Consider the following 14,428-nt stretch of genomic DNA (forward strand, 5'->3'; position numbering starts at 1 on the left):
TGACTGGATTAATAGAGACTGCATCTCCTTTAGCTGTCGCTTTCCTACAGATATACATGCACTTGTAAAAATAGATATACAAGGATATTTGACACAACACGGTAATGGTGAATGACTGAAAACAACCTGAGATGCCTATCAGTAGATAAATAAATTATGACACTTCAACAGAAATTAATACTAGGCAGCTATTAAAAGAATGAATATACAGTATACCTACAGATATGGAACAGACACCAAAATAGGTTGTTAATTTTTTAGAAACAGCAATGTGCATAAACACACAAACATAAATGCAGATATATATAGCATAATATCATTTGTTCCAAAAAAATTTAAGATTATATATGTATGTGTACATGTACATTATGTATAAATATACATATACTACAGCTTAAAAAATAAGTCTGGTACTTACTTTGTCATTAGGCCAAAAGGGCCACTGTAATTAATTAAATTCTCTTTGCATTTTTACTATAGTACAATTTTTTCAGTATCTTTGGGAAGTGGTAATTTCTCAACCATTTCAATTGTTACAGGTATTTTGCTAAGACTTATTTTAAAATCAGATAGTGTATACTACCATAGCATCATGCCAACTCAAAATGTTTTTTCTATATGTGTGAATTCAATGATTATTCCAGGAATCCACAACTGATTTGAAACCCTTCTTTAATTTTTTATGGCCTCCTCTCAACTCATGCAATTTAGGAAAAAAAGTCTGAAACTATAACTGACTGTTTGCTTAACTAAAAAAAGTCAATCATCTCCAACTATGATTTCATTCAATAGTATCCTGTTTGCTTGTTAATACAAATCACAATTTGTGAATATGTATTTGTTTATTTCATTTCTATTGTCTTTGTCCTTACTAAATTGTAAAATGACACGTGTATTATGCCACCTACTGTCAGCCTCTTACCTGTCTCTTGCACCCTTGGTTTCACTTTATCCATGTCTTCAACAGCCTCACCAAGATTTTCTGCTAGTATCCTAAGTAAAAGATTGAGATCTTCCTGGTTTAGAGTAACCTGTGAAATATTATGTTAAAAGAAAAAATAAATATATTACATTATAAAATCAAACAATTTTAATACAGAAAATAAATTCACAGTAACAAAACACAAAGGACAGGATAACAACTAACATTGACTGAAAAGTTAGTAATAACTACCCACTCAAGTATTTTACCACTTATTTCATGTTAAAATTTTTATTTTCAAAGATAAAACATTTATAGAAAAACAATATAATTTATGATGCAATATTAGCCCCAATGACTTAACATATTATCTTTACTGAAAATTATGATCAAAAAAATCTGATCAATTTTAAAAAGTGACAAATTCAGACAATGCATAAATTCTTTTATAAGAATAATAATCCCAATGAAATAGATTTGTCTTCAATATAAAAAAAACAGGCATTTCCCTCAATGCCATAATTATCGCAGGAGTACTCAGATATCCCTAACAATAAAGATGTATGTATAAATATAGAGTATGAGATGAACTATAATATACTAAAAAGTAATTTGCATACCAACCTCTACCATTGTGTACGTATAGCAAATTTAAAAGATAAGTAACGCTTAGCTGAAGATTAAATTCTACTGAAAATAATAAGGACCTTGTTGGACAGTGTCTCACTTAAATTTTTCTTACACCATTCAGTATAAAATTCTACATTTCATATGGATTCATACTGAGAAAATCTTCAGAGTTTAAAATTTCAGTAACGAAGTTTTCCTCACTCATATACTTACATTCATTGAATCAAGGTGTCCTTTAATTTCTACCACAGGCACCTTGTGGTACCAAGATGCAGCTAGATTCCGATTTACAAAAAATTCCAGGTTAATTGGGTGCAACATCTGAATATCAGGATGGGAGATGCCTGGCTGGATCACTGTCCTAATGAAAAATGGAAATGATGCATATGCATAAATAAATATGACATATTTTAAAAAACAGAGTCAAGCAGTTATTTGCTGGTTTAAATACTTATTTGAAACAGGGCTACTAAGGGTTTTCAAAACTGAATTTATAATTAATCTATAATCCACTAGGAAAGACAGATTAAGATATGTGATATACAATGAACCATTAAGAAAACTTTTTATTTGAACAGTAGATAGGTAAAAATGTAATAAAAATTTTAAAAGAAATTCACACTGCTGAAGAGAGAAGAAATCATCAAATACAGTTTCTTTAAGGACTAACAGATGTATTGGTGCAGAGACTGAAGAAAACAATGGTAAGGTGGACAGTCAGCATTTTCTCAGGCATTTCATAAAGCCCTTCTCCAAGATTATTTTCTGGACTTGCCTTATAACCATTATTTTTTATTCTGGATAATTAAATCTCCTCGGATGGAGTACAAAATGATTTTTAAATGAATTATGTACAGACTTCATGTGTCACCTAGTGTGACCAGTGAGGATGTAATATTACTTACACAGTATTCCTGACAAAATGTGCAAGCTCAAACCATGAAGAATCACTCAGACAAAATCAAATTGAGAGGTATTCTATGCAATTAGACTTTACTCTTCAAAATTCAACATAGTAATTATGTTGAATAAACATAATTACATAAACATAAAAGACAAAGAAAGGCTGAAGAACTATTCCAGAATAAGTTTCCATGGGTACAGAAATTCCCCTCAGTATTACAAAATACAATTAAATGCCACGGGTGATCCTGGATCAGCGGTGGGGGAGATTACTACAATGGACATTGTTCAGATAAGAGTAAAATCCAAATGATGACTATATTTTAGATATTAACAGCAGTATTTATCAAAAGGAAATGTCCAATTTTGATAATTACATCGTGGTTAATTTAAGAATGTCCTTGTTTTTAGGAGACACATGCGAAAGTATTTAAGTGGGGGCAAAGGGTCACAGTGTCTATTCTCCAGTAATCTAGCAAAAAATGCTTTAAATAATATTAACATGTATATACATAGAAAAAGGCAAATGTAAACAGTTGGTGAATCTACAAGTATATACAGATGCACTTATGATACTATTTTTGCAATTCTTCAGTAGGTTTGAAAATTTTCAAAATAAAAAGTTCATAAAAAATAAACTGTTCTGTACAATAGAAGAAGTATGTTGGGTATGAATTTCAATGGTCATAAAATTTCAAGGAAAACATTAATACTTAAACCCATAATTACTGAAAGAGCATACCTAGAAAGTGTGAGCTTTGTTAGCTGAACATCCATTGTATCAATTACTGGAGGATTGATGTAGTCTTCACCAGACACCAGACTGAACTGATTTTGCACTCTGATTAACCCAAGATCTACCACTACCGCACTAGTGGAAATGGAAGACTGTGGGATGATTATAACTGGCGCTTTCAAATCAATATTGAGGGAAACACGAAAACTCCTCTGGGCAAGACCTTTCACACTTGTGGCAGCCTTTTCTGCAGCCTGGGCAGTGGCAGCACTCAGAGACTCTTTGGCAGTCTGGAAATTGTTCAGGAAGTTCTACGGACACAGAGTTAAAAGGAGAAATTCAAACAGAACACAGGCATATCAATAATAATACCATCATCTTTTTTTTATATATGTTAATTTTTTCCAAAAGATAACTTTCAGTTGTGTCCTATTTTTCTAGAGGTAGGAAGAAACTACTGATAATCCATCTATAGTTATGAGCTGCCTGACCAGGGCTAATGTTTTATGGCTAAGGAACAGGGGGAAAAAAACTATTTTCAATAATTTTTATATTCAAGAATTTAGCTTCATTATGTTATAGCAAAAATAAATTGTTCTAGGCAAAAATATTAAATGATTCAGATTTTAACTGTTAGACAGGAGTTTGGACCTCTACATTCATACATAACACCACTTACGATATCATCAAAACAATGTCCACCCTAAAATCCAAAGTTTATAATATTTGCCATCATAATTATCAGAGTTAATTAGTTCTCAGTTGAAAAAATATATAAATAGTGACTTTACCAGAAGTGACATAAGGAATTTGTGAAGGTAGACAATCTGAATACAGCCAACATTCAGTGAGAGTGCACCATCCACTTTGGACATGTCAGTATACGAATCCCCCTCAGTTGCATCTGGATACAAATCCAGGTTAAAACGAAAAACTTCATTTCCCATTATGGACACAGCCTGAAAAACAGAGATGTGAATGTACTCTATTCAGAAAGTTAATGACAAAATAAAATACCATTTGGAAAAGGGCTTATGTATATAAAAACATTCTATGAAGTGTATTTCATTAATGTTTTTAATATATTTTACAACAGAATCTCTTATTCAATCATCAAAAAATATTAACTGTTTACTATCACCTACTTTTTTATGAACTGTTTTAGGATCGACATCTGTGACAATAATATTTTCCAATCTGGCATAAAGTGACTGCTTTCTTGACTGAAGAGAAAGGGAAGAATCAAGGCCTGAAAAAAAAATTGTATTATTATAATTTCTATAGAACTACCATAAATAAGAGCTTCCCTTCCACTGCATGATTTTATTTTGGAGTGGTATTTTTTAAAATTTAGCAATGTTTGAACTCTCAATTGATAAACACATGACAATATTAGGTATTTTCAGTTTTATAAACACTGAAACCTATAAGTTCATTAAAAACAATTATCTGAATTTTCAATCTGAAAAAAACCACATCTAGTGCAAATAGATTATCTCAGGATTTAAGTAAGTCCTTTATACCTTTTATCTAGTCATTTACATGGCAACTATAAAACTTTCACAAATCAAATTTAGGCTACTAGATGCAATGCCAGTTTGGAAAGGACAAGTTAAAAAAAAAAAAGCCTACAGTATTCTGGTTTTTAAGTTCTTAAAGAATTTCATTAAACATATTCTTTACCTTTACCAGATCATGTAAAGATAAGGCCAGAGGAAAAGCTAGCTGAGATTTAGCAGATTTTGCCTAAAAAACCTTAATGGGCTTATAGATTTTGTTCTTCAATATAAGGTTATTTTGCATAAAGATAAAGCATAATTAAAGATAAACATAATATATAATTATGTACTATATAAATATAATTACATATAAAAATAATACATATGAAGATAATATAAGGGTATACCTAAGAAATTGTAAAAAATAAAAAAAATCTATAGTCAAGGGTATATCTAAAAAGTTTTTTAAAATAAAAAAATAAAAAGATAATACAAAAGTCAAAAACATAAATAAATTTAAAAAATAAAGTATTATAAAGATAAAGCATATCCACAAACCTTCGCCTAAATTCTGAACTGACACTTCTCCCAGTCCAACAACCACATTCCTGCTCTGCCATCAGTATCCCTTTCTACCTCTCAGACAACTCTCAGGAAGGTCCCAAACACCGGAATGTGTATGGGCTTCAACTGGATGGTCGGATTCTGACCAACATCTACACCCCACAGAGAAGCAAGCAAGCAGTGCAACCAGGTCCTTTCAGCTTTCATAGCTCACAGCCGTCCTATTTGTATACGCTTTAGCATTAAGAAGGCTCACCTTTGTAATCCAAGCACTCCGGGAGGCCGAGGTGGGTGAATCGCTCAAGGTCAGGAGTTCAAAACCAGCCTGAGCAAGAGTGGGACCCTGTCTCCACCAAAAATAGAAAAGAAGCTAATTGGCCAACTAAAAATATGTAGAAAAAATTAGCCGGGCATGGTTGCACATGCCTGTAATCCCAGCTACTTGCAAAGCTGAGACAGAAGGATCCCTTGAGCCCAAGAGTTTGAGGTTGCTGTGAGCTAGGCTGACGCCATGGCATTCTAGCCTGGGCAACAGAGTGAGGCTCTGTCTCAAAAAAAAATTGGGGGGGCTAGCGGGTGGGGGGAGTGAACACAGGAGCTTATATTTTCACCAATTTTTAATACCATTGAGAACTTTTACCTTGAATCTTGATTTCGGCAATATTGCTCTTTTCATCACAAACGATGACAGAGAAAGCATTCAACTTGGCAAATAAGCTGAAGCCAATAATGTCACTATCTTTAGAGGATACAATCACTAAAAATAAAACAAAGTATTCCATCACAGTGAGATTCTAGTAATCTAAATTCTATTCAGGTTTCTTACCTATATTAAATGAACCACTATTCTGTTAAAAAAATATATAAAACTCTTAAAAATTTCAAATACTTTTTTTTTTGCTTTACATATTCTGTAGAGTTTACATTTTTAATAGTGAGACATGTTACTTTTGTGATTTAACAGCAAAAAAAAATCTACAGTAAGTAAATAAATAAGTACATTGAAACTCAGATAAGTTAAATAATGTGCCTAAGGCCACACAGTTCAAGTAGCATAATCAGGATGTGAACTGAGTTCTTTCTGATCCAAAATCCAGGCTCTTGGCCGATTAGATGCTATCCCTGAATGCCTACCTTTGTGTCTCTGGGTTTTATTCCTTCATGTGTAAAATGGAAGAAAAGATTAACCCTTCATGAAGCCCCTCTGGAGCCACCAAGAAGGTGGGAAGAGCTCAGTATATATACAGGTCTTCTTCCTCTATTATCTACCTAAATGCATCCCCTACCACCACCAAAATAGGAACAAATACAAACATTTTTTAAAACAATAATACTGATTAGATTTGCCTTATATACCAGGCACCTGCATACAATTTAATTTGAAGAAAGGGATAGAAGGAGGGGGGTAAATGGCATTTAAATGACTGAATTAGATGATCTCTAATATTCCTCATTTAGCTCTAGAATTCTAAAAACCTTTCTGACAAGAAATTAAAATGTGTTTTCATACCTTTCTGTAGAGTTGAATTTTTTTGTTGTTTTTCAGCTGGAATTTGTACCTCCTTGGCAACACCTGTGTCTTGATTATCCGACGGAATAATGGTTGTCAGGTAATTAATAGAAGAGAGAAGAGCTTGTGTTTGTAGCAACAGATTTAAAGATGAAAAGGCCACCTAAAAATGTTTTAAAGAGAAAATTAGTTTTCTTCAGCCAATTATAACCTGTTTCCACAATGGACCCAAAAGGCTACCATAGCTGGGCTTGCATCACTGCTTTCCACTGCTGGGAAGAAGAGAAAAGAGATGAAGATTCACAACTCCCTTAGGGAATATACAGAGAGTAAATTACACACTTCAGGGTTACATTAGAGTATCACAATAACCTAATTACTCCATTTCCCAAGCATAATGCTCATGGAGTCTGTAATCTTCTCACGGCCATCGTAATATTCAACATATATATATGATTTCTTGGATCTCCAATGGACTATTATGATTATGTAAGATGCCCAAGTCAAAGATAAAATTCTGGAACTATTATTTCTAGAAATTATTTCAAATGTGGTATTCCATGAGATTTAAATATAAAAAGGACAATATGAGTGAGTTCTCAGTTACTCAACGATCTAAAACTATAGTAACTATCAAATCATTTAAAAAGAAACATAGAATATGTAACTTAGGGGTAAAGTACTACATTTTTTAAAACAAAACTCTAGAAAGCTAAGAAAATAGCATATTGTTTTCAAGAATGGGTGGTTTTCTAATAGCAAATTAAAATAAAAATCTGTTATAGAAAAGAATTTATTTTCATTTCATCAAATCACTAAATGAATATAAAAACTATAAAAAGGTTCACAATATTACAACAGATTCTCCAATTTCTCAAAATTGTGATCTCCTTTAGAACTCCTCTCTCTTATTTTCCTTTTAACGTAACTCTCAAGCACATTATGCCTCTTCTTCCTCTAAGCTACTACCTATGTAACATAACTTCAAAAGTATTCAACATCTCTCCTTGACTCAGCTGGATTCACTTTTTTGGCCCTGCATTAAAAAATGGTTTAATCTAATTTGATTTGTTTAGAATCCTGTTAGCTCTTTGTAAATCAAAGTTCCTTTGTCTATAGTACTTCCTTATTTAGAAATAATATTGAAACATTTAAGGATATCAGGGTGTGACACAGTAAGCCAAAACAATGGCTTTAGTAAGGTGAATCATAAACACAGAGCATGGTAAGTATCTATAAGGTTACATATAACTTTTACTGGTCCTTGATTATGTCATCAAATTACTCTCAAAGGATTGAGATTTCCAGAGTAGGTGATTTGCAAATAGAATATATTCCTTAACAGAATTTCTTACCTTGACTGTTTGTTCAGTTTTTCCAAAAGTAGTTTGAAAACTAGGTCCATTCTTATCAGCCTAAAAAAACAAACAAGAGTTCTAAACAATGAATTAAGATCAAAGTAAATAGGCCAGGCGTGGTGGCTCACGCCTGCCTGTAATCCTAGCACTCTGGGAGGCCGAGGCAGGCAGATTGCTCGAGGTCAGGAGTTCGAAACCAGCCTGAGAAAGACCCTGTCTCTACTAAAAATAGAAAGAAATTAATTGACCAACTAAAAAATATATATACAAAAAATTAGCCGGGCATGGTGGCACATGCCTGTAGTCCCAGCTACTTGGGAGGCTGAGGCAGGAGGATCACTTGAGCCAGGAGATTAAGGTTGCTGTGAGCTAGGCTGACTCCACGGCACTAACTCCAGCCTGGGCAACAAAGTGAGACTCTGTCTCAAAAAAAAAAAAAAAAAAAAAGATCAAAATAAATAAATCACTTATGTTCTCTGGTGAATTTATTTATATTTAGTTATAAATGTGTTTGTAACTGTGTCATCCTCTTTAAACATGGGAGAACATTCACTTCTGGAAAACTGCAGCTAGGATCAGAATGATAAACTCCAAAGGCTGAAAGGTATGAAGGTCATCTAGTCTGTCCATCGCCTAATGCTTAAATCCTTCCATAAAGTCTTTAGCAAGTCTATTTTTTTAAAAAAATCTCCAGTGAAAGAAATCTTGTTTCCTTACAAATCCAATCTTTAGAGAACTTTGACTTAGTGAGGTTTTTCTACTGAGTCAAAAATCTTATCTCCCATCATAACTACCCACTGGTCCAAGTTCTGTCCCTTGGGAATAAATGTAGTAAATTCAAACTCAAGGATTTACCTCCTGCTCCTGTTAGAAGCTTTCTGGCCTGGCCAGTTTCCCTGCTTCTCTCCTCCCATAATGCTTTGAGCTTTTCTTTATCAGAAAATCAATCACATTATATTAATATTTTAATCACATTATATTAATATTTTAAGTGTGGTATACTTGTCTCTCTGTAATTTCCTTGAGAACAGAGAATGTTTTTCATCTCTATATCCCAAGGGCCTGAAAGTACAGACATTCAATGACACATACAGATATTCAATAAATAGTTGTTAAATGATGAAACAAATCAACAAGTCTTCAGTGAAGCTAAATACTGTACGTTCCTTCAGTATTTCTCATATATTTTGGAGTCCCTTCCCGATCCTAGCAGTTCTCTTCTGAACCCAATCTAATTTGACTTTATCCTTTTTGATGCAGGATACTCAGCCAAATGTCACCTATATATGACCTATAATGAGTGTACGTAAGCAAATATGCCCTAGAAGATAGAAATAGCACCTACTTTGTCCCCAGGCTTTAGGGACAAGCAGCTTAGTACTTTTGTAACAGCCCTGAAATTAAGTGAAGGTGAAAGAAGGTGTATAGATAAAAAAAGAAACAGTAGATATCCCTATAATTAAAAACTGTGATACACATCCAGAACCATTAGTCATGTACTATTATCTTTTTCCTTCCAAGGGTATAATTTGGAGTATGCAATAAATATATAATCATTCTACAGCCCTTACCTTAATATATTCCACTTTTAAAAGATCTAATCCAGGTTTATCAGAAGAGCTAATCAAGTGAAGGGGTTTCCTTTTGAATCCTAGATTAAAGAAAAAGGAAAAAAATTGTTTCAAATAAATTGGCCTTTTTAATTTTCAAACTTTCTGGATGTCTTTTTTTTAATTTGTTAATTAAGCTTTAAAAAAATATCTGTTCATATTGTTATGATTATTAAATATTAAAGCCATCACTATTTAAAAAATAAACCCATCCAAATCCTTATCTTACTTTTGGCATTCAACTTACTTAAAAACATGTAAATTTATTTTCACTTGACTTCACATCTATGTTCAAAAATAAACAAAATTTCTCTAGATATTTTTAAGGATATATATATATATTCGTACGGTGGTAGAAAGACCAAAGGTATAAAAATCAGGAACTATGAATTCCAGTCCATCTCTACCCTTACCAGAAGTTATTGAACATCAGTTTCCTCAACTATATAACAAGGAGTTTGGACTACAAAAATCTCTTATATCCTGTTGAGCTCTAACATTCTAGAGTAAATACTGTATTTATATTGGAGAAATTTAAATAATTTTCCTTTGTTTATACTGAGAGAGATGACTTATATAGAAGAAGAAAGTCTTTCTTCTAAGGGAAAACTGTTAAACTTCTTTTTAACTTAAAAACAACAAAGGACTACCAGATGTTCTCTATAACCTTATGTAGATGTACCAAGAAACTATCTCCTCCAAAAGCTGTGGAGGGAGAAATTATTTGCCCACCATTTTATACATCTTTTATTATTAACTCTTGCTCCACAGATATCTTAAAAATTTTCCTTGACTTCCAGGGTCATAACCTTTCCCAGGACAAAATAGCCTAGAAAATTTATTATTTATATTTTTTCCCTCCATACAGTAAACTCTTACAGTGCCCACAGAAAATTACTAAGACAAAACATTTTTCCTCTAAACTGAATTTTTCAGCAATTAAAAAAATTACAGGCCGGGCGTGGTGGCTTACGCCTGTAATCCTAGCACTCTGGGAAGCTTAGGCGGGAGGACTGCTCGAGATCAGGAGTTCGAAACCAGCCTGACCATGAGTGAGACCCCGTCTGTACTACAAATAGAAAGAAGTTAATTGGCCAACTAATATATATAGAGGAAAAATTAGCCGGGCATGGTGGTGCATGCCTTTAGTCCCAGCTACTCAGGAGGCTGAGGCAGCAGGATTGCTTGAGCCCAGGAGTTTGAGGTTGCTGTGAGCTAGGCTGATGCCATGGCACTCACTAGAGCCTGAGCAACAAATCGAAGAGTCTGTTTCAAAAAAATAAAAATAAAAATAAATAAATAAATAAAATAAAATAAATTACAAAACTCAGGTCTTTATTGTAGTCACTCCTCCAAATCTGTGACTTCCACGTCCATGGAATAAACCAATCTCAGATCAAAGTATTTGCAAAAATAATAAACAATTAAAAATAGTACAAATTTCAAAACTCAACACAGCATAACAACTATTTAATAGGATTTACATTGTTTTATGTATTATAAGTAATCCAGAGATGATCTAAAGTATACGGAAAGATGTGTGTAGGTTCTATGCAAATACTATGCCATTTTACATAAAGAATTTGAGCATCTGCAGATTTTGGTACCTGTGGGGATCCGGAAACCATTCTCACACAGATACCGAGGGGTGACTATATTTGACTAAAGCATTAAGCGAATATTAGGGAATTTTAATTACTGTAGATTCATCCATTCCTTCACACCCCAAATATCTGAGCACACAAGATACACATTGAAATGAATAAACTATAAAAGCTTCTAAAAGAGCTGACTTTACATCCTACCACGCTTATTTTCATAACCTGGTGCTTCTTGTGATCTACAAACTAATAGAACAAGGCCTTCAATATCATAAGAACAGAGATGAATCCTAGGTTTTGCCATTCAACAGATGAACGATATTGAGTAAGCCACTTAATCTTTCTTTACTTAGCCTTTCTTTGTTTGTAAAACGGGAATACTACTCCCTATATTAAGGGGATTTCTATAAACTCTGAGTTAACAGATAATAGACCATAGGCCCTAGGGCCAGATTTCTAGCATTAAAACCATGGTTCAGCCCCTAACAACTAGTTCAGTCACATTACTAGTGTGACTATGAGTAAATTATATAACCAATCTATGCCTCAGTTTACTAACATGTAAATTGGAGATAACAACATTGCCTACCCCATAGCATTGTTATAAGGATTAAATGAGTTGTTACTTATAAAGTGCTTAGAACAGTGCTAACTATTATTTATTATAAATTAAAGTGTCTCAGACAGTCAAAAGTGCTATTTTATTATTGGCTATTATTGCTATTTTTCCCTGGCTGTTACCTTGAATTTCATGGTAATCCAAGCTGATTTTCTTTAAATAAGATACTGCAGTTAAGTCGAATGTTCTCATTGTAGCCTCTGTTCCCAACTGAGTAACATTAAATACTAGAATTGTAACTTCTTCTTTCTGTTGTTTAGTAAATTCCAAAATTACCTAAAAGAATTAGCACAGCTAGTGAAAAGTTGGTAAGAAGTCTGAATCATACTTAAAATAACAAAAACAAAATCTTTCTCTATAAACATCACTATGAAAATAGAAGCTTTGCTCATATCCCTCTGCTACCATAATGTTATTCAATATAATCAGAAATTATCACCTTAAATTCTATTATTGTATGATGAATATAAGTACATCCATAAAATATCATGATGAAATTTAACTCCATTGTCGATTTACTTTTTTAAATTTAATAAAATAGGAATGTATGGATTCTTCCTTAATATGATTTTCTAAAACCTGCATTTAAAAACAAAAATCTGCTCTAGAATCCGGATGGAAAGAGAAGAAAGCAACAAAAAAAAATACAAAAAGAAAATCATGTTTGGCAATTAAAAAAAGAATATCCCCATTAAAGCCAAAAGTAAGCAAGAATGTTCACTATGATACTACTATTTAAGTTTAGTCATCTGGAAATGACAGCCAGCATATTTAGCCAATAAAAAATAATATATACATAGCAATTTTTAAAAGATACAAATTCTCTGATACTCCAATTAAGAGGTGGAGGTCTTTATCCCCACCCTCAGAATTTGGGCAAGCTTCTGGATGCTTCGATCTATAGAGTAGAAAGGAAGTGATACTATCATGACTTCTGATGTCAACAAAAGGCCATGAAACTCCCACCTGGAAATGCTCAGTCTGGCAGAAGCCAGGTGCCATGTAAAAAGTTAGTGCCATGCTGGGAGGCTATGAGTAGGTGTTTTGGTCAACAATGCCAGCTGAGCTGTCAGCCAACATCCAGTATCAATTGGCAGCCTCATGAGTGAGCCACATGGAGTCTAGCTTGAGGCTTCAGATGACTGCAGCCCCAGACAAGATTGGACTGCAACCAAATGGAAGATTATACACAAAATTACCCAAGTGGGCCCAACCAGAATTCTTAAACCACAAAATTGTGACCAAATTGAAATAGCTGTTTTAAGCTAGTAAGTTTTAGGGAAACTTGATAGGCAGCAACAGTAACTAGAACAACAGAACAATATAAATGCTGAAAAAAGGGCAAAAATGACTATTAGCAGATGATATAATTATATACTTAAGAATAACCAGGATTATCAACTGAAAAACAATAAGATAATAACAGTACTATAAGGTATTAAGTACAAAACTGATATTAAAAAAAGTTTCATATAAATAAATGATATATGAAAGCAATGAAATAATAAAGTATAATAATATATAGAATCATGAGTAAATATTTTTGTAACAGAATTTTCTAAACATACACTAAAACTGGGACATAAAGGAAATATGCAATAAATTTCACTACAGAAATATGTGAAACTACAGAACAAAAAAAGTCACACTGAGAAAAATATTTCAAATAGCACTACTGTTTTTTTCAAAGGTTCTGATTGTTTTTCACATTAGTTCATTCATTCAATATTCAATATATATGTACTAGATATCATCTACCATGTAACAGGCTATGCCACAACTAAGGATATCAGAATGACCAGAACAGAAATGCTCCTTGCTATGGTTTGAATGTCCCTTCCAAAACTCATGTTGAAACTTAATCCTCAATGTAACAGTGTTGGGAGGTGTGGCCTAATAGAAGTTGTTTAAGTCATGAGGGATCCACCTTCATGAATAGATTAATGTTGTTGTTCTGAGAGCGGGTTCATTATCAAAAGAGCTGACTGTTATAAAGTGAGACTGGCTCCTTGTGCTTTGCTCTTGCATACAAGCTCACTTGCTCTTCCACCTTTCCTCAATGGAATGATGCAGCCCAAAGACCCTCACCATATGCAGGCACCATGCCCTTGGACTTCCCAGCCTAAGAACTGTAAGAAATAAACCTTTTTCCTTTATAAATTACTCAGTCCGAGGTTCTCCACTTTACATCTTTTGTGTTTTATTATCAAAGCAATATAAATTGATTATAGAAACCGTAGAACATATGGAAAAGCAAACAGGCAAATATGAAAAACTGTAATCCTACCACCCAGAGATGAACACTGTCTGTAATTTATGAAAGAAAATATATACATATAATTTTAAATGGAATAATAATGTCCTTGGTATTGTAATGTTTTTCCCAGATGATAATATATTGCAAATATCTTCCCATGTTTACTTTTACTACATGACTTTTTGGGGTTTTTTTTGTTTTTTTTTTTTTGAGACAGAG

The 14,428-nt window shown here is 33.1% G+C and overlaps 1 protein-coding gene across 5 annotated transcripts in view; it reads right to left on the minus strand.

Annotated features, from left to right (window-relative positions):
- Positions 1–14,428, minus strand: part of VPS13C (vacuolar protein sorting 13 homolog C) — a 165,730-nt gene that overhangs the window by 83,369 nt on the left and 67,933 nt on the right. For all 5 annotated transcript variants that reach the window (XR_012919788.1, XR_012919789.1, XM_076004438.1 and 2 more), the window contains 10 exons: positions 12,075–12,228; positions 9,694–9,773; positions 8,120–8,179; positions 6,765–6,927; positions 5,895–6,011; positions 4,337–4,440; positions 3,983–4,150; positions 3,198–3,502; positions 1,766–1,913; positions 923–1,031 (listed from right to left, as the gene is read on the minus strand). Coding sequence is in view for 3 of the 5 variants with exons in the window: in XM_076004438.1 (XP_075860553.1) it covers positions 923–1,031; positions 1,766–1,913; positions 3,198–3,502; positions 3,983–4,150; positions 4,337–4,440; positions 5,895–6,011; positions 6,765–6,927; positions 8,120–8,179; positions 9,694–9,773; positions 12,075–12,228 (1,408 nt within the window). In the remaining 2 variants the exon portion in view is untranslated. The remainder of the gene's footprint in view (positions 1–922; positions 1,032–1,765; positions 1,914–3,197; positions 3,503–3,982; positions 4,151–4,336; positions 4,441–5,894; positions 6,012–6,764; positions 6,928–8,119; positions 8,180–9,693; positions 9,774–12,074; positions 12,229–14,428) is intronic.

This window comes from Microcebus murinus, chromosome 6 (assembly GCF_040939455.1).
Source record: "Microcebus murinus isolate Inina chromosome 6, M.murinus_Inina_mat1.0, whole genome shotgun sequence".
Taxonomy (NCBI): domain Eukaryota; kingdom Metazoa; phylum Chordata; class Mammalia; order Primates; family Cheirogaleidae; genus Microcebus; species Microcebus murinus.